This window comes from Marmota marmota, unplaced genomic scaffold, assembly GCF_001458135.2.
Source record: "Marmota marmota marmota unplaced genomic scaffold, marMar, whole genome shotgun sequence".
Lineage (NCBI taxonomy): Eukaryota > Metazoa > Chordata > Mammalia > Rodentia > Sciuridae > Marmota > Marmota marmota.
Genome location: NW_026000103.1, coordinates 2472872 through 2494726, shown reverse-complemented (window position 1 = coordinate 2494726; position 21855 = coordinate 2472872). Strand labels below are relative to the sequence as shown.

The 21855-nt window shown below is 35.0% G+C and overlaps 1 protein-coding gene across 4 annotated transcripts in view; it reads left to right on the top strand.

Moving 5' to 3' along the window:
* Nucleotides 1-21855, top strand: part of Adamtsl1 (ADAMTS like 1) — a 905649-nt gene that overhangs the window by 621737 nt on the left and 262057 nt on the right. For all 4 annotated transcript variants that reach the window (XM_048783907.1, XM_048783906.1, XM_048783909.1 and 1 more), the window contains one exon: nucleotides 8378-8614. In XM_048783907.1, coding sequence (XP_048639864.1) covers nucleotides 8378-8614 — 237 coding nt within the window. The remainder of the gene's footprint in view (nucleotides 1-8377; nucleotides 8615-21855) is intronic.

The window sequence follows — 21855 nt, the reverse complement described above, 5'->3', positions numbered from 1 at the left end:
ATCTTTTTATTTGATCCTTATAAAGTCAACAATGCTACATTTAAAAAAAATTAAAATATACACTATTTAATATAGCTAATGGCTTTTCAGCATTTATCTGGATTGGGCTAGACCATGCCTTTTTCTATTTTAAGTTTGAAGTGACTGACAGAAGAACTACATGTTCTTCAGTTTCCATATTTGCACTCTTTCATAATCTCTCAAGCCTGTCCTTTCCCACTTGTATATAGAAACATAAAGAACTTGTTTTGTAACACACCTGAGCACCAGTGACAGTATTCATATGCTAACTTGTCTCACCGAACCTTCCCTTCTTGGGACCTGACTCTCCACTGCAAATATTTTGTTCCATGCAGTCTGAGAACATAACACAGTATAATTGTGTGTAGTTATAAAATGAAATAGTATGCCACATAACAAAAGGACTCCAAATTATCCCTTCAAATATGCTAATGCTGAGGGAAGAACACTTATTTTAGACTGTAATAAAAAATAGGAAAAAGTCAGAAATGCTGATTTAAGGAAAGATATTGCTAAATTGGAACAAATTCAAAGAAAGGAACTAAAAATAATAAAAAGCCTCAAGGAATGAATATTTTCGAAATTGAGAGAATTTAAGAGTCTAACATGACAAACTATAACCAGTCTTACAAATACCTCTAGGGAATTAAATTCCAAAAGTCTGCATTGTTCAAAGGAGAAAAAATAAAAGCTCTGAAATAAAAACTACCCAAAGGAAAAAAAGTGAACTTTTAAAACTAAATGTTTTCAATATTTTTACTTAGATCAGCTCCCCGATGCCTGGAGACATTAAAAACTAGCCAGGCAAAGCATTTGTTTTCAGATAACAAGCTATAATGGAGCAAATAGGGTGGGGTTTCTGATTTATTATATCATACATTTTGTATCTCTAATGTCTGGACCTGAATGATCACATTACAACAGTTTATAGCTGTTGAATATACCTGTAACCAGCACTCAGTAAAGTAGGTGCACAGTAGGGCATACCCAAAGCTTGAATAAATTAGAGTTCTATATTATTTTACAGGATCACAAAATTGTAAGGATATTTTATTGAGCATGAACTTGATTCATACTGAGGCATGAAGATGGTTAATGATTCATTTTCACAGGGGCCCATTTCCCATGAAAATGCTACTCCCCCGAAGTACTGAGAGTTGGGAAGTGGGGGATTGGATATTGAAAACAAAATCTGTAAACTTTTTGTACCAGGAAAAAAAAAGGAACAAAAAACAAGGAATTTTAAACTATAATATTTATGAAAGCATGGTGCACCAAGCCATTTAATATTGGCTTTGTAAAAGGTCTGTGGGTCTTTTCAAAAAGGAAAAAGGAGTCTTTATCTACCATGGCACCACCCTCCCAACTCCACCACATTTTCTGTTCTTTGCACTCATAGGGATGTATTAGAGATTTAAATATTATGCTCTTGAAATATAATAGAATTGTATCCATACAGACTGTCTAGACAGGGCAGGGACTATGTCTGTTTAATTTCGTTTTACATAGCAGTGAGCAGTCTTGCACAAATAAATGCTTTTGATGATGATGTTGATGTTAGTATAAGCAGGTGGCCAAAATTGGGGGGGTAAAGCTTGTTACCTTAACATTAGCACTTTATAGTGTATGTATATAACATTAAGTGTTTAATAAAACTTAAAAATGTCTGGCCATTTTTTGAGTAATACATGATTTCAGCATACTTTATGTTTCTTAATATTGCCCAGTTAAATTTGTTTACATCGGGGAGGAAATATCAAACTGCCTATTCAGAAACTAGGCAAAATTCCCTACCAAATTTTCCTAGTGTCTTAAATATGTAAGTATTCTTGTAGCTTTATTTTTTAAAAAATAAAGAAAGAATTAGACATTCCATAAATTAGAAAACTATCAAGATTTAAACTCCTGCAAGATTTAAGAAAACAGAATTATAGTTTACAGAACAAAAAAGTAGGACCTCTATTTCATTTATTCAAAGCGTTAGTCATTTTATTTCAACAAATATTTGAATACTTGACATATAATAGCCAAAGTTGAATTCCCTTGCCCTCCTCGAGATTATATTTTAGTGGAAGGAGACTGACAATTAAAAAACAAAAACAAAAAAACAAGAATTGTGAGTTCAAAACCAGCCTCAGCAACTTAACAAGGCCTTAAGCAACTCAGTGAGACCCTGTCTCTAAGTAAACAACAACAACAACAAAAAAAAAAAACCCAAGCATAATAAATAAGCAAATTAAATGGTATACTTGAAGGTATTTCCGTTTTGTGGGGGATGGGGCTGAGCAGAATAAAGAGGAATGGGTAGAGGGAGTGCCTTGCAATATCACATAGATCAGAATAGGGATTCATTGAGAAGGTGGTATTTGAGCCAAGATTTGATGAGGTGAGTTAATTAGCTACTCAGAATCTGGGCAAAGGGAATTCTAGAGGAGAGAGAGAATGCATGTGCCCAGGGGGTGTTCAGGAGGAGCAGGAGTGTTCAGGAGGAGCAGGGAATACAGTGTAATGGCCACCAAGTGAGTAAGGAAAGCAGAAAGTGGTAGGCCAGAGGCAAAGTGGAAGCCAGATCTTTACCTGTGACAGGAGGTAAATCTAATTGTGGAGTCGCCCACATGAGTTATATCAGAAAGGTGACAAGATCTGCTTTAATAAGATCATTCTGGTTGCTGTGTTGACAGAATTCTCCAGAAGAGCGAGGGTAGAAGGGAGATCAGTTATAAGTCAGGTTCTGTCTTTTGGAAATAGAATCAACACTTCTGGAAGGCAGTGTACCCAATGTGTGGATACCAGTCAGCATCACTGGCATTGCCTGGTGACTTGCCAGGGAACAGCACCCACCCCTGGTCCACTGAATGAGAATCTCTGGAGGGCTCTACGGGCTTGGGTTTAAGGAGCCCTCCAGGAGATTTTGATACACACTTAAACTTTGGAACCACTGCTCTAAGTTTGGGGGACCTGAAAACAATGGAATTGATGGGGCAGGCTTCAGGGGGATCAGATTTGGGGGGGCTCAGGGGAGAAACAGAGGTCTGAGTGAGTATGTGATGCTTTAGACAGACAGATGGCAAATAAACGGTTGTATGTAGGAGTCTAGAATACAGGAAAGGAGGTTTGGGCTGGAAGTAGAAGTAAAAATCTTCGTTATGTTTCTAATATCTTAGTAGATTGGATTGTGTCAATGCTAACTTACTATTCAATGGGTTTATCTTAACTTTCAACGTAAGAAACAGTAGTCAAGTAATAAAACACAGTAAAGAGGCCGCCCAACATCTATTTAAGTATTCTAAGAGACCAAGAACTTTAGAGGGAATTGTTCCAGAGCCTATATCCACTTATTGTAGAAGAACTTTTTATGGTAAACTTTTCCTGTTTCATTAATTTGAGGATTCCTAATATTTGAAGGTTAAAATTTAAGAACCAATGAGATTTTTCTAGTGTCATGAAACAGCTGATAAATATCTGTATGTTTTATCACAAAGTAGTGATCTAGCATTATTGCAGGATAGTGTATAGACTTTATTAAGCAATTCTAATTTGTTTTCTTTCACAGTAACTTTTTTGGAGGGTGAGTGATTAGTACAGTATATACAGTGGTATTGGGTTTAGTAGAATGATTCTATCGGGGAAATGCAGTGATAAAATAGTTGTCTTTTTTTCTAGTGACTACATTGCATATGTTTGGTCATCTGAATAAAATGGTTTTCAGTGTTTTCTTGATCCTATCAGGTATTAATATTAACTATAAATAAAAGTATAGAATCAGAATATGATACTTATACAATGACACTCAAAAGAAGTTAAATGAAGCAGAAAAATTAATAGAATACTTCAATTGCAGAATATTTAAGGACAGAGATAAAGCAGAAGGATGTCCTTCTGAAAGAAAAATATCTTCTTTAAAAAACAATGAAAAATTTTTTCAAATAATGTTTCTCCTGACCCTGAATATATATTCTGTATATTTTTTCAAAGCCATTTAAAGGCCTTTCATAGGCTGCCACCTTAGCTGCTGAGACATAATCTTTTACATCTTGCCCAGTGAGTAAGTTCTGAGAAGCCTGACCCTCCTTTGTCCCACGGTGTAATCTGATCTACCTATCATCATCAGGGGACATCTGGGATCCATCTTATCTTTCCCACTGGCTAGCTGATTAACCAGAAAATGTTTTGAATTAGATTCATATATGGCAGAACTCCACTGACTGTATGAATTATAATGGGAGCAAATAAAAGGTCAGGCTTTATTTTTGTGTTTTTAAAGAAGAAAGCTCAGACACAGTTAGGATTAAGTGCTTAAAAATTGGAGAGAAAAGCTGTTATATTAAATGGCTGAATAGTAATTCATGGGATCATCTATTACAAAGAAAATATATCTCCACCGAGTAAGGAAGTTCTAGCCTAGTGACCTGATGAGAGCTGTCAAGCCACAGGCGTGTGACAGTGTACAAGTCCAGAGGGGAAATGCCTTCAATTGCTTTCTCTTGCTCCATTTCTCCTTCAAATCTTTCTGGAGATGTGTGAGAGGCTGGAACCTAGGGTCTTCAGTCCAGTTCCCCTTTCCTGCACCCTGTTTTTGCCTGGTTCACGGTGAGGGATAGCACGTGTTTTCAGTAGCTTTGTCTTCATCATTACTGCCTGTGTACCAAGTTCCATATAAAAATATATAAATCATAATTCATTTGTTTTAACTATCTCCATTGAAAGCTTAGTATTCCCACTATTAATATTAGACAAGAGCAGAAATCCCACATTGTATATATTCGGTATCTTCTGTATTTATTATATGTGAAGGACAGCCATTCTTCTTGGGCAGAACTGTGACTTGTGATATAAAGCAAAGTTCAAAGTAATTAGGACATTTGTTTGTAGACTGACTTTTAGAAGGCTCAGGGAGTATGCTGGTTTAATGGACCAAATTATAATTAAAATCTAAAAACTTCTTAGAAGGTAAGTTTCTGTACAAATAGGAGATATTCTGTTGTTGTTGTTATATTTATTAGGATATTTGTGGGACTAGAGGCTACAATGACTTTTCTTGTGTTTCCATTCCTACACCCGGAAGATCTCAGATTATTAGGGATTCAATAAATGTCTTGAACTATACTTGAGAAGTTTTGGACTCAAACAAAGAATGTTTTGCCAAATCCTTCTTCCCTTAATTTTTAAGCACGTGTATTTCAAGGGAAATTTAATTCATATGTTTCTGATTCATTTACACTTAAATCATCAAAATGTTATTTTGTAAGAGCTATTTAATGTCCAAGAAGCTTTCTGAACCTGTTTTATAAGTCCTCTTAAGTCCTTTCCTTAAAACAGGAAGTTGCATTTTGTAGAGTATAAATAAACTCATTATAAAGGTTCAGGTTCAGGTTTTAACTCTGAACTCCAGGTTTCAAGTGCATTTAAAATTTAGCAAACTATATATCCCCACCCCTATAAATATATGAGCAGAAGGAGACACAGTAGTGATAAACGTGAGTAATAGTGTTCTTGAGCATTAATATTCTCAGAGAGATTTTCTATTTATGAAAAATCATAAAACCTATAATAGGTATTCTTCTTAACATTATGAGCAAGTTAATTGCAAATAGGAACATCTCTCTGCAAGCTGATTCTCTATATGTCTAAATATATTTACTGATTTGGTCACAGAAAAGAGAACAAAGATCTTAATATTTTCACTTTTTTTTTTTAATAGTTTTACCTTTGACTGCCTTTGAGTCTTGTTTTAGGAAAGTAGGATGAATCGACACCTTTTGTTGAATAGGAGGAACTCAAAGGAGTCTAAGATTTTGTGTGTAATAAGATAAGGTAGTAACATCAATTTAAAAATGCAGTTCATACTCTTTTCTTGGAATTGTAAAAATGCAGAAAATTACCTATAGCTCATACTAAGACATCACTTAATTATATCTTACCCTTCTTACTTTAAGGCAAAAGTGATTCAGCCTGACCCTGGAATTCCTTTCTAGCTGGTTCACTTGTATTTATAGAAAAAAAAAAAGAAGCAAAGGTAATTATGAAAGGTATTTGGGACTATTTCAAACAATTTCTTCAATGTTTATGAGTGCACTTCAGTATTTCTTTTACACGGTAATTGAGTGACTCCTAGGATGACAGGTATTATGCACAAGAAAACACTTGACTTAAACATTATTAAGTAAATTATCAGTTTAACTGTGGAAGTTCTCATGCACTGACCAACCAGGGAAACTTGTGAACTGGGTAAAGCTAGGTTTATTAATCCTGCTCAGCAAAAGGTAGGCAGCATTTTAGACTCTGTTATTGTCTCAAATGGGGGGATTTAGGGAAGTATATGTTCATAGTTTGGAGCTGTGGCTAGTAATAGGGTTGTTTTAGGGAGAAGTTAATAAGTGAAGTCTAAGAAGATATTGGTAGAATTTAAATAAGCAAGTTGTAGTTTTTTGTTTTTTGGTTTTTTTTGGAACGTGAATCCACAAAGAGTTCATGTTAATTCAAGTTTGTGCTCTTATGTCGGGACATATGGTCTGAAATGAGCTGGTATCAAACACTAAATTTAGTTTGTGCTGTCTGTCATGGTTTGGTACAATTTCCCTGTTTTGTGATTCATAGCTTAGTTTTCAGGGTTTTGTTTTTTGTTTGATTTTTTCACAATAAACAAGTAAATATCTTGTATAATATGTGCACATGTACTATTTATTTGTTTCTGGGTCTTTAGAAAATTTACTCTATCATTTAAGAAATTAATGAGCAGTGAATTCAAATGAAATTTTTTTCAGCTAGTATTTAAAATCACTTAAGCCTATTGAGTACCTATGTATCTACACCTTTGTTGTTTAAATTGTTCTTTCCCTTTACAACTATGTTTTATTCACCCTGAGAACACATACAACACTAACAGTAAAATGTCTTTGAGGTTTTATATTGTATTTTGAGTGATTTCATGTTCATTCTAAATAAGTATCTAATTGTTTATCTCCTATCTATTCTTGCCTAGAAAGACTTTATGCTCCCCAGAATATCAGAGCCTTATGTGTTACTTGATAAGTTTGGGAAGAGTCAAAAATTCCATTTTATAAAATAAAGAACAATGTTGTTCTCTGAATGCTTATAGGAATGTAAAGAGATTTGCAGAAAAAGAAAGTTCTCTTAAGAACTCTCAAAATTATAATGTAGTAACTGAGAACTATGAAAGGCCACATACAAATCCTTTAGAACAAGTTATCCAAGAAGCCTCTCTGTGCCTGGATAGTCTAAAATCTTTACAGTAAGAATAATTCTGGAGACATATAGAATGAAATATACTTGTCAAAAAACCTTTCCAAAGAAGATACGGTATTTGCCTTTTTTAAGGCAAAATCTTATCTGCTTTCACTGTGTTTTATCATTTATTAAATAATAGCCATTGTTACTCATGGTTTCACATTTTCAATTACCCTCTCTGAAATATACATTTAGGAGAGTCTTATTTTCCATTGATCCCTGCCAATATCTTTTAAAATTTAAATTGAGAGAATCTCTTATTTCTTCAACTCTTACCTGTGGCTTCATTAAATAATCACAGGACTTACTACCATTTACTAGGTAGCTTCTACAAGCAAGTAATTGGCCAGAATAACTCATGAGCCTCTCACAGTGACCCTAAGAGCTGAGTAGTATTATTAACTCTGCTCTGAGCATGAGTTAATAATACTACAAGTCAGGGAGACCCACAGTATTGCTGCCACACACCCATCTGAAGAGGAAGTCCATGCCCTTTCCCCTCCGCCATACTGCCTGAACCTAAAGCAATTCATATATAAATTACCATCTCTCTTGAGTTCCCCGAGATTCATTCTAGATACTATGTACCTTTAATTCTAGAAAAAAAAATGCCAAGCAATACCCCGAAGTTTTTTGAATGAAATTATTGTAAATTTTTTCTGCTAGTTATTACAATAAAGAATCATCCTAACTTCCAGTGGCTGGACCAAAGGAGACAAAGATGCTTTCAGCTAATTCCAGGTTCCACTTAAGTTACAAGGAAATAGAAATGCTATCGATGTGGAAGTATTCATGGACCAGTGGACATTTGTCAGAAAATGCATTTCAAGATGGTTACTTTCCCAACAAATATCAACTAAAATATCTATCTCAAACTGGTTACTTTCTAATTTAACTTTAATTAGAAAATATATTTCCAGGAGATTGTTTTCTCAGCTTTCTTTACTTTGAAGGTCAAATAATCTCATAACCTGGTATGGGAGAGTCCATGTGTAATGACAAAGCTTTTGCTTTGTTTACTACAACTTCCACCAACCACATAGCTGTTCCACTTTTCTGTTTGGGGCCATCCCCTTAACTTTCTGCTCCCCCTCCTCTTCTTCTCCAGGACTGCCCACCCGAAGCAGGAGATTTCCGAGCTCAGCAATGCTCTGCTCATAATGATGTCAAGCACCATGGCCAGTTTTATGAATGGCTTCCTGTGTCTAATGACCCTGACAACCCCTGTTCACTAAAGTGTCAAGCCAAGGGAACAACCCTGGTTGTTGAACTAGCACCAAAGGTGTTAGATGGAACTCGTTGCTATACCGAATCACTGGATATGTGCATCAGTGGTTTATGCCAGGTAAGTGCTGAATTCTTTCCATTTAATCTGTGTAAAGTGTTCTAGTGACTTTGTTCTTGCATGGTGCCACTATCTGAATCATTTAATATTACTCTCTAGAGTTTATAAATCTCTCTTCAGAATATAGAGTTTTAATTTATCTAAAAGTTCAAGTGTTGTATTTTGTATTAAGGAAAAGTAGACTAGAGAGGGTTTTTCTTTCTTTCCTGAGTGTCATTTGAATATGGCAGATTATCTTGTATCATTTATGTACTAGACTTTGAAATTACCTCAGCTTGGTTATCCCCAAAGTTGTTGTTGTTGTGTGTGTGTGTGTGTGTGTGTGTGTGTATTCAGAAGCATCGTCTTTGATTTACCTAGATCTGCAGAATAGCTCAGGTGAGAGTGCCTCTAAAAACTCAAAGTGTAGGAGGACCTGTAGCTTCTTCACTATAACTCCGATTATATTAAAAATCCAAACAGTAGGGAAAGGCATGGCAGTGTCAGCTAGGTTGAATTTCAGCCAGGTTACTCTTTAAAACAGGATATCAAGGAGGGCTGGGCTTGTAGCTCCGTGGTAGAGCACTTGCCTTGAATGTGTGTGCACTGGGTTTGATACTCAGCACCACATATAAATAAATACATACATACATACATACATACATACATACATAAATTAAAGATATCGTGTCCATCTACAACTGAAAAAAAAAATAATTTAAAAAGCCCCAGGATATCAAGGATTTCTGTTTCCTGGTATCAATTTATCAGTCTCTACTCTGACTAGAGAGTGAGGTGGCAAAGGGTTAGTAAGTTTGCATGTACTCACCATCTTTATTTTAAGGTCCACCTTTTAGATTGTGATGACACATCTAGTTTTTGGAGCAAGCAATTTTTCTGTGTGCTATCATATACTTTTATATTTTAACAAAGTAGACATTTTAAAGAATATTTGCCTTTCCCAAGATGATATTAATTAAAAATTTCTTTTCAGAATCTGTAATATTACAACTAGCAATATAAGAAAAACATAAAATATGTTTCAGTAATTTGTTTTAAATTCATTTTAAAAAAATATTTTGTTTTCATTGAAGTTGGACACAATACCTTTATTTTATTTTTTTGTGGTGCTGAGGATCGAACCCAACGCCCCACATGTGCTAGGTGAGCGCTCTACCGCTGAGCCACAACCACAGCGTGTAAATTCTTATGTTTCTTAAAACTTAAATCTATATTCTGATGTAAAAAACAAAAAACTAGTACAAATTACTACAAGAGATGTGAGATGTCAGGCAAGTTGTTACATATATAAGAAGATAACAGGTATACTAAGACTTTGTAAGGGTTAAAATTGGGAGACAGGGAAATTGGCATGTCCAAAAATTTCCAAGATATGAGAATAGAGATGATGTACACATATCTGAAGTTTTCTTTATATACAAAATGGTTGAATTTCAAGTATAAATTTGAATATAGAAATTTACTACTCTTAAACTAGCAAGGGTTTCAGAGATCATCTAATCAACCCCTTAAAATATATTTGAATAATATCATTTGTGATATTTTACAAATATTTGTAAAATTATCTGTGATTATTTATAGGAATCCTCTTCTAGGACCCTCAGTGAGATTAACATGGACTTATGGCATCTGCAAAGGCTTCACCACAGGATAGAATTGTAAAGCACATAGATATAGAAAAAGACTACATTTTAGGGAATGGCAAATAAAAGAATAATAATTGCTATGTGTACGGACTCTTTGAGTAAAGCAAGGAAGATTTTCATTTTGTAAGTGAAAAAAAAAGCAAAGATGAGAAATTTGCATGATATTCTGAAAGTTATATGGTTGGTCAATGGCAGAAATAGGATGAAATTTTGGGTCTTCTAATACCCAGTTCAGTGTTGTTTCTGTTATATTACATTGTCGAATGAACCAAAATAAACAAGACAGATCAGCAAATTAGGTTTCATTTGTTTCTGTTGCATGGGAACTCAATGTGGCATGTTTTTTTTGTTTTTTTTTCCTGGACTACTCCTGCCAGCTGGCCTTGTGTGCCTTGGCAACTGAAAGAAAATCCTTTCTCAGCAGCTAAAGAAAAAAATTTATATACAGTAAATATGAGGTGATAGTGCTAGACTTTGGATTACATATAAAGATGCCTCTTTAACTTAGATTCTTAATGTAGTAACTGGTTAGATTTGAGCGCAAATGTATATTATACTATAATCAAAAAGAATTGTGACTTATACATAGAAATTATCCCTGGATATTTATTTTCTTCATTTATTTGTCTTGTAAGATGCAATAGAATGGTAAGGTGATGGAAAAACTCAAGCTGCATTTGAACACTAACAGGTAGTTTAATTTGGCTACAGACCACACTAAGTGTGGTAGTTTGGGAGATAATCATGGAGGATTAAGTGGTAGAAGGACTATGGTTAACAGTGGAAGGCCAAGGAAGAGTGTTAGTGGTATAAAGATACAACCACTTTACAAAGAAGGCTATAGCCAAAATTACATGAACCCAGAATTAGGAAGGGGCAAGGAGACCCATTAAAACAGAGATGCTTGTAGCAGTCTAGGTGAGGCTACAGCCTGGCCCAGGACAATGACAGCAGGAATAGAAAGGAAACTTAGTCTAAAATTGAAGCTTTCAGTTTGATTGTAACTAGGTCAGAGGGTACTCAAGGCATCAAAAATATATAACTTAATATGAATTTATAGAGGTATTATTTGGGATCCTTTCTACCCTGAGCACCACAGTCTATAGTTTCTTATCAAATCCTACCAGAATTTTCTAAAATGAGTTAAAACATAGAGGATAACAAGATGATAGAAGGGTAAAGATGGAATATGTAAATACAGTGATACTTCAGAATGATGAGTGAAGTTAATTTAAAAAAATTAGAGCACTCATAGTAGCTACTGGAAAAAATGTTTAAATGGATAAATTCCAGTCTACTCATAGACTAATATTTCATTTAGGTTGCTTCTCTTTATTAGTGATTAGTGCTTTCAGTCTTAGGTAAGAAACATTAAGGAGAAAACCTTATTTTCATCTTTTTAGAAACACAGGAATCTTTTTTAAAAAATTACTTATTTATTTATTTATTCTAATTAGGTATATATGACAGCAGAATGCATTTTGATTCATTATACACAAGTGCAGCACAAATTTTCATGTCTCTGGTTATACATGATGAAGTGTCACACCATATATGAAGTCATACATGTTCCTAGGATAATGATGCCCATCTCATTTCACCATCTTTCCTGCCCCCATGCCCCCTCCCCTCCCCCTTCTCCTTTGCCCAAAGTTCGGGAATCTTAATGTCTACTCAACAGTGCAGTTTTTATAAACCAATTCTTCCAGTTTCCTGGAAAAAATAAAAAGAGCATTTCCCCAACCCCATTATCCTTTATCTTCTTTTTCTGCCCCATTTATTAATGATTCTTAGCTTTTTCCTCTGGCTTTATTGTTGTCTTATTGTAATTTGTTGTAAGCTGTTTCAAATACTTTTAATCCCAGATACATACAAATTATAAACTGTAAAGAAGCAAATATTTGGATTTAGACATAGTCTTGCCTTGACAGAAAATGACAGCATAGCTATAGAGTTGTCATTCATAAGTATAAATTTATTTCAATTATATTTATTTAATAATCTTCTAAAGCTACTTCCTCAAAACTTCCTTCTTCAACTGTTCAATAGAACCATGTAGTCCCAGGCTTCTTAGAGCCAAAGATACCCCAGCAATTAACAGATGTAGATATTTCACAAAGGAAAAAAATGAGACCATCACAAGTAAATTGTTAACCTGTATTTGCTATAAATTTAAGAAAAATTCTAGAATCATTGCTATTTATAATTTGTACCTATTTCTTAGTAATAATAGGGCATCATTCTAGGTAGTATTTCCATAGTAGCAGTAGTAATGATGATAGCTTCCTTTTTTGAGTGACTAACAGATTTAGGTACTACATATTATTTTTCAAAATATTTATAATCTACATGTTAGATATCACAGTCCTTATTTCACAGATGCAGAAATTGAGGCTCAGGTGATCATGTGACTTGCTCAGGGATATCCAATTCTGTCTATCTCTAAACCCCTCTTCTTTCTTGTGAGCCCAGGTAGACAGAGGAAAGTACCATTTGATAATGGTACCCAAATTTGCCTATAGAGCAGAATCACCCAGAGAGTTCTTAAAAGACAAAACTCTTAGACCCCATCCTCCATACATTCAAACTTATTAGTTCTGTGTATATTAAAACACTTATAGTAGGGGCTGGGGATATGCCTCAGTTGTTAGAGTACTTGTCATGCATGTACAAGATCCTGGATTCAATCCCCAACACCACCAAAAAACAAACAAACAAAAAACCACTATGATTCTATTGTAAGGTCCAATTCATGAACCACTTTTAGATGGAAAGTAGGTAGGATTCAAAGTAAAAAAAACATGAGGTGGAATCTGGCTCTTAAACAAACCATATAATCTTGGTGAAGTTGCCTAATCACCTTAAACCCTGTATTTTTTCAAATCTGTGGAACACAAGATTGTTTCACAGATCATAGAGCTCCAAGTGATATAATTAATGTGAAAATGTTTAACAAATTATAAAGAGGTGTGGAAATGTAGAAGATTCTGAAAATTTTGAGTTTGAAAATAGAATAGTGATTCCTTGTGTAGTCTATCATATGTTTCAAACAACAATTTTTTTAAAAAAGTCTATAATTAAGATAAAATAGCCAACTTCTTAACAGGTTAGGTAAAGACAATAAAAAAAAAAATACAGGGCAGAAATATAGTTCAGTAATAGGACACTTTCCTAGTATGCACAAAGTCCTAGGCTTGGCCCCCAGAACCTCCCCCCAACAACACACACACAAATGGAAAGAGATCATTTACTATCTATTTCACTGTCATTATTTTACAATTGAAATGTTAAAATGTTAATAACAAGAAGGTAATAAGACCCTAATTTCAGACTAAAGAACACTCCTTTGAATTGGATATAGTTTGCCTTATGAGAAAGTTACTACTCTGTACTTTCCTTTTTCTCCAGGACACACATGTTGTCCCCAACAGTGCTTTACAGACAGGTTTTGGAAAGCACTGCCTTTGGGATCATCTAGCCCAGCCCTGAGAAATATGGCTGCACTCAGTTGTGCGATTTTCTCAGGAGTGCCCGGCCAGCCAGTGGCAGACTAGAAGTCAGGGAGTGGCAATGTTTATCAACATTTTAAAAATATGCTCCCAACTTTTTTTCTTCAGCATATCCCACAAGTTAAGATTTTGTCTATGTTTAATTATGTCATTAATTATGTCATTAACTTGAAAACCCTAGGTTTAGTGATTATACCTTTTCAAACCACAGTCTCCCCTTTCCCTCTCTTCCTCTTACAATCTAGCAATCATCCATGGGCTCATTGTGTTGGTGTCTCTTCTCACCTTACATTTTACACTGAGAAACACTGGGATTTTTACTTGCTTATCATTCTAAACTTGATGAAGTTGGAGATAAGTCAGAATACATGTATGACGATGTGAGGGGGAAAAAAAGAAGTGTGTCACATTAGATTGGGTAGAGAGAAGTGATGGGAGGGGAAGGGAGGGGAGGGGAAGGGGGGAAAGGAAGGACAGCAGAATAAAATAGACATTATTATTGCTGTATGTATATACATGACTGCATGACCAATGTGATTCTGCAACCTGTACACTCTGAAAAATGAGAAATTATACCCCATCTGATTCAAATGTATGATATGTCAAGATCATTGTACTGTCATGTGTAACTAATTAAAACAAATAAAAAAATAAATAAGAAGCAGTTGTCGTAGTATAAATAATTAAGGAGACAGGTACTGAAATTATTCCCCCTAAATTGGAAAAAAAGCTCCATCACTCATTGGTGTATTGGAGCAAATTTTTAAACTCATTCCCTTACTTACACAATAAGGAGAGAAATCATAAGTACCTGATAGATTGCTGTCATAATTAAGTACTCAAATACATTGAAAGTACTTACAATGAGCTTCTTAAATATTAGCTATTCATGTATTCGTTTTTCTTTCTTTCTTTCTTTCTTTTTTTTTTTTTTTTTTGGGTACCAGGGATTGAACTCAGGGGCAGGGGCACTCGACTACTGAACCACATCTCCAGCTCTGATTTGTATTTTACTTAAAGACAGGGTCTCATTGAGTTGTTAGTACTTTGCTTTTGCTGAAGCTTACTTTGAACTCAAGATCCTCAAGCCTCAGCCTCCCAAGCCACTGGAATTACAGGCATGCACCACTGTGCCCAGCTAACTATTCATATTAATAGTACTCAAGTTATGTCTTGTCCTTGTCTTTTTCCTCCTTGTGCCCTTTTTGAGTGTGTGGCTTAGTATGGGGATGCATATAAAAAGGGATACTGACTTCCCAATGAATGAACAAACCTATTAACTTCCTATTGCAACCATTTTTAGCTAATAGCTCCAGATTGTAACATTATCAACTCCTGATCCAAGGCAGTAAATTACATCCTGTATGAAGTTAATGAGCCATCACAAATAGGATCAGCTCTATTAGTACTGCTGTTATTCATTTATTTTCATTATACAAATCACCCCATTTATATTTGTTGTAAAGCACAAAGCTGGTTTTTGTTATAAATATTTTTTTTTAAAGAGCGGCATAAATTTACAGATAGAACATGTGCTGCCTTTAAAAATAATGTTGGGGTTATTTTCAAAAACAAATAAAGAAAAAGTCTGTTTTATTTTCATAATTAATGGAATCCATCAGTTGATACCTAATATATATGTATCAAAAGCAAAAGTGTGATTATAAATGAGCCTTTTCATAATGAATCAGCATATTTATAATATTGCTTATTGCTATTTCAGAAAATAAAACATTTCAAAAGAGGAAAAGAGAACTCCTTTTAAGTAATGCCTTATATAATATTGTTCCTAAATGGATAATGCAGTAAAGAAATAAGCAATAACTGAGGTCAAGGAGTTTTGATGTCTATACTTTACTCTGGCAACATTAAAATGAACCATACTCTCAACAAAGAAGTTCTTTTCCATTTTTAATAATTCCTGTGGTGAGTAGTTTGAAATGAATGGAATGGCATGATTATTTCTCCATTTCTGTCTGTGACCTGAGTCACTAGTATCAAATGTCCACCAGTTATTCCAGAGGTGATGATGTCAGAAACAAGGAGTTGGCTGTTTTTTCTTCTGTGTTTCATAATCTCATTCCACGTGGAAGTATTGTGCTGTTTAAAATATTTCATGCATAGTCTCTTTTTCTCCCCTCTACATGATACATTAAAGATAAAAGTAACTACTCAGTGAATTCACTTACTTTCTGAATCTTGATTTTTTTGGTCTTTTAGCAATCTGCTATATATTTTGTATTGAGGATTCAAAGTTGAATAAGCTCTTTTCCTTCAGGGGTGGTATGTTTGCAAGCTTATCATGAAAAGTTCAATCACTTGGATTTTTATTTATCCATTTAACCAATTTTTACTTAGGAATTAATGGTATCCTATATATTGGAAATACACAAAGGGACAGAAAAAATAAAACATAGTCCCTGCTGCCACAGAATTTATACTCCAAGAGGAGATATGACATATATACAGGAAAGTATACTGTAGTTGCTATACTATATTTTTCTCACTTTAATGGGGTTCTCTTTCTAAAGTGTAGATTTGACTTCTTGACTTCTTTTTTGGATTTTTTTTTTCATCTGCTCAAATCATTTCAAGGAGGGCATTCTTTTACCTTCAAGGTCAAATAAAGCCCAAATTTCTTTACATGGTAGCTTTCTTTCCTGGGTGACTTAAGACAACAGAAATTTGTTCTCTCACAGTTCTGACAAAGTCCAAAATCCAAGTATCACCAGGCCATACATCCTCTGAGTTCTGGGTGGGATCTCTGCTTGTCTCTTCCTACGGTCTGTTACTGGCCCCTGATCCATGGAGTTCGTTGGCTTCCTTGACTTCGGTCCCTGACTGTGTGGGCTTCTTGGCCATGTGTCTTCCCCTTCTCCTTTAAGTTCAACAGATAGAATTGGATTAGGACCCAATTTAGGAGACATATGAAGCTTTATTACATCTGTAAAGCATCATTACATCTGTAAGACTCTATTTCCAAATAATATCATACTCAGAAGTATCAGAGTTTTAGACTTTATCCTATCTTTTGGGGAGGAGGAAGGACAAAATTCAACTCATAACCTGCCCTTTTGTCCCCAAAATTCATGTCCTTCTCAAATGCAAAATATTCACCTGACTCTAACACACACACCCTGCAAGTTCTTAATTCATTCCAGCATCAACTCTAGTCCAAAAATACCATCTAAATATCATCAACTCCAAAAGTTCAAAGTTTCATCATCTGAACTAGTTACTGGTAAGACTTGGGTGTGGTCCTCTTGGTACACCATTCCTCCCCATTTGTGGACCTGTGAAACTAGAAAACAAGCTCTCAGCTTCCAAAATACATTGATGAGACAGGCATAGGAAACATTCCAGAAGGGAGAAATAGGAAGGAAAAAGAGATCCTAGGTCCCAAGTATACCACAAACCTAGTCAGGCACATTCCATTGGATATCAAGGCCTGAGAATAATTCTCGTGGCTGGATACTCTGTCCCCTGTGCCTGCCAGGAAGGCAGCCCTGCCCTCTCAGCCTGAAAGGAAGCCCAGGCCTCTACCCTCAGAGTCATTCTCCTTTCATTTTTGTCCTGTCTCTATCCATTTAATCCAAGCTGGAAGCTTTTCTCTTGTATAAAAGCCTCAGATATCATGTCAGTCTATCATGCTATTCACCAGGGTCCAAGTTATTAGACAAAAGAGTCCTCTACAGATCTTTCCTGAATAATTATCTCTATTCATGTCTCCTGCTGAGATAGATGGTTGATTGGGATCCATGAGTCACATAAGTAATTTTCTTAGCGGGAAAAAAAAAAAAAAAAGCCAGAGCACACTATCTGGATTAAGTTGAATATTTTTGAAACAACTTAGTGTTGGGATTTTTTTTTTATTTTGCTTACAGTTCATTCCTCAATTTATCTCTTTCCTATACATTTGCTATACATTTCCTACACATTTTACTATAACAAGGAGAAATCAGGCTGTGCACTCTACATTTTGTTTGGAAATCTATTCAGGTAAATATCCAAGTTTATTGCTATACATTCTACTTTCCACTCAATGGTGGAACATATGGAGCCAAATTCTCCCTTTTTGTCATTTTACAAAAAGGGACCACCTCTCCTCTAATGTCCAATAACATGGTTCATTATTTCCTTCTAATGTCTCACCAAAATTGTCTTTAATATCTGTGATGGTTAATTTTATGTGTCAACTTGACTAAATTAAGGGATGCCCAAATGTTTGGTGAAGCATTGCTTTTGGGTGAGTATGCGAGGGAATTTTCAGAGATTCTTATGTGAGTTGGTGGACAGAGTGGAGGACGTCTGTTCTCACTTTGTCTGATCAGCTGGGGCTGTATGGAACAGAAAAGGTGGAAGAAGGGTGTCTTCCCCAACCCCTGTGTCTGTCTCAGTCTCTCTCTCTTCCCCTCTCTCCCTCAGCCCCATTCTCCCACATTCTGCCATAAAATAGCGTAGTAAAAAGGTCCTAACCAGATTCTAGTGCTTTGACCTTGGACTGTGAGGGAATAAATTTCTGTTATTTATAAATTACTCAGTCTCACGTATTTTGTTATATAGCAGCAAAGATTCGAACAACATCTGGATTTATACCAATAGTCTCTTCAATTAATTTTTTTTCTATGAAGCACTTCAAATTCTTCCATTTTCTACCTATTAGCCAGCTCTCTAAAGCTACTTTCATATCTTTAGATATTTGTTTTAGTAGCACCTCCTTTATATNCCTGTTTCAAAATTTTAAAAAATAATTAAATAAAAGGGATAAGGATGTGGCTCAGTGGGTTAAGTGCCCCTGGGTTCAATCCCAGTAACACACACACACACACACACACACACACACACACACCATGCACATATATACAAATATATCTGTATTTGAATACTATGTAGGAGCCACAGTGAGAGAAGTATAAATTGAGGTAAATAGAGAGAGATCTTTTACTGAGACATGGGTTCAGAGAATGCTCAGAGAAAGAGATGACCGAAAAGTCCAAAACTAGTGCCTAGAATTGCAGAAAGTAAAGAGATGGAGGGTTAATGAGGTTGTCAGGGCCGATGTCATAGAAGCATATGTAATTTATATTATATTATGAATATAACTTATAATAGGAAGACTAGAGTTTTGTTGCATTGGGAGCCAAATGGTACCACTGAAATAATTAAACAGACAAAAGATAAGGTAAGATGTATATTTTAGGAAGGGTACCCTATCTGCAATGAGGGCAATGGATTGGATGGAAGGTAAATTGGAAGTATGATAAAGAGAAAAGGAATGATTTTGAGAACAGATCATGAGGAAAAATCCAGAGTCTTGGTGATTGGGAAATACAGAAAAGAGAAAGAATTGAGAGTTGAAGATGATGCCAAGGTTTTTACTTTGTGCAAAGTATGTTGCTACTGTTCATTGGGATGTAGAGCACAGGAGAGAGACCAGATATTGATTTATGGCAATGAGAGAGAATGAGAACATAATGTATATACAGTGTAACATCTGCTGTATGATATTCAGTAAATTTATATTCTTTATTCTTCCTTCTTAACTCTGTCTTCTTAATTGAAAAGTTTGTTTCCACTAAGTTTATATAATCACTGGTCTAATTATGTTTGATTAAAAGTGTGCTGGGTTAGTCTTTCCTATGACCATGTACAGTTAGGTAACAGGTCAACTTAAATGTTTGTTTCTTTTATGAAAAACTAAAGTTCAAATGGTGTAGAATGTTTTGAAGATCCTAGAGGATCTTCTCTATTTGAAAAACTAATGGATATACAAAGTGGCATTCCATAGAGATTCATTCATCACATAAAATTCCTTCCTCTCTCCTCAGATGTCTTTTGTATATTCAGATATCAGCACTATTCATGAAAAGAATTCCTCTGCTGTATCACAAATTTCTTCACACTTCATATTCAGTTTGCGAAGTGGGAGAATTTCTATGGCTTCCAAAGAGAAACTTTTTTTAATTTTTAAAAAGATATCTATTTAATTTTTCTTTCAAATGTACCATAAGCTGAGAAAAACAAAATCATTTTGTTTTCAAAAAAGATTCAATAAAGTAAACAAAGCAGAGCAATCTAGTTTCTAAAAATATTTCAAACTTTATAATTTTTAATGCTGTATAGTTCATAGAGGATATTCACACATAAAACCTTGGAGTTCTGGGGCCAATTCTGTATATCTTTACTTCCATTTTATAAATGAGGAGACCGAGGCTCATAGAAGGTCTTAAAACTAGAAAGAGGCAAAGCTACAATAAAATCCTATTACTTCTGTTTATATGACACTCTTTTCTCCAGGAAAAGATAATATAAAGCACAGTATCAGTAAGCATATCTCTTTGCTAACAGAAGTATGAGTCTATATCTTAGGTAGGGAAAAATGGTTCAAGAATAATATATTCATTTTAATTAATGCTCTTACTAAGATCTAACAACTTTCTTGGTTCATCCCATAATGCTTTATTTCATTTACAGTTATTTGAGCCACTTGTTTTTAGAAACACTGAATATACTCAATATTATCTAATCACCTTTAAGAATTGACAACAGTACCAACTACAAGCTTGGTAGTTTCTTAGTACCAACTACAAGCTTGGTAGTTTCTCACTTCTGACACAAACTTCAATTTTTAGGGTACCTAAAACCTTCTTGAGGTTTGATAATTCCAAAGATTGATGAAATTCATAGTAAGCTGTTATATTATATTCATATTAATCAATCAAAAGATATTGATCACACTCCAAGGAAGAGGTGCTTAGGCAAGGAACCAGAAGAGTTCTGCTCCCAGTTGTCCTCTCCTAGGACAGCTGTTGCATAATACTTATCCCAGTTACAATGTATGAAAATATGCATGGGGTATTGCCAACCAGGGAAACTCACCCAAGTATTGGTGTCCAGAGTTTTTATTGATGTTTGGTCACAAAGACATAGTGGATCACCTACGTGATTGACCTTAGTCTCTAGCACATCCAGAGGTCACACTGTGGCATTTGGCCCAAAACTCCCACCACAAATCACTTTGTTAGAATAAGACTATTTGGCATGGTCAAAGGCCCTGACAAAGACATTCTTATTGATCACAATATGACAAAGGCTTAGAGATTACCTCTCAAGGGCCGAGGACAAAGGCCAGATCATTCTTTAAGTTAATCATTTACTACATAGTGACTTTTTATTCATTTTAAAAAATACTTGGGTCTTAGTATTTGTCACCAGACTATGTACTAGGGTACTATGTACATAACAATGAAAAGGACTGAACCCCTACCCATTATACCCTTAACTTTCTGTAGCAATGATAGCTAAAGGAAAATTTTCAGATTTCCCCCTCATTTACTATTTCTAAATTTGGAGAGTCATCTTATTACTGAGAGGATTTCATGAGAATTAATGCAACTTTCACCCCAAATAGACTTTGATGGGGGCAGTGTGGATGACTCTTGAAAAATGTGGTGCAGACTGATACAGCTGCTTTGGGAAGCAGTCTGATAGTTCCATAAAAGGTTGCATATAGTTACCCTATGACCCAGAAATGGTACTCTTAGGTATGTACCCAAGAGAATGAAATCGTGTTAAAAAAAAAAAAAAAAAAAAACTTGTACTCAAATATTTATAACAGCAATAGTCATAATAGCAAAAAAAATAAATAAAATGGAAACAACCCAAATATCTATCAACTGATGAATGGACAAATAAAATGTGGCTTGGACAACAAAGAAATATTATTTCTCCATAAAAAGGAATGAAGTACACGAGGTTTCTTCTAGTGATGAAACTTCAAACATGCTAAGTGAAAGAAGCTAGTAACAAAAGGCCACTGTCTTGGTCTGTTTTTGTTGCTATAACTAAATGTCTGAGATTGGGTAATTCATAAGAATAGAGGTTTATTTAGCTTGTGATTCTGGACACCAGGAAGCCCAAGAGCATGATGTTGGCATCTACCCAGCTTCTGGTGAGGGCCATCTTGCGGGCATCATAACATGGCAGAGGGCATCCATCATGTGACAAGAAAGAATAAACATGCTAGCTCAGATTTCTCCTTTTTACTTATGAAGTCACTAATACCATCATGGGAAGCCACCCTCAT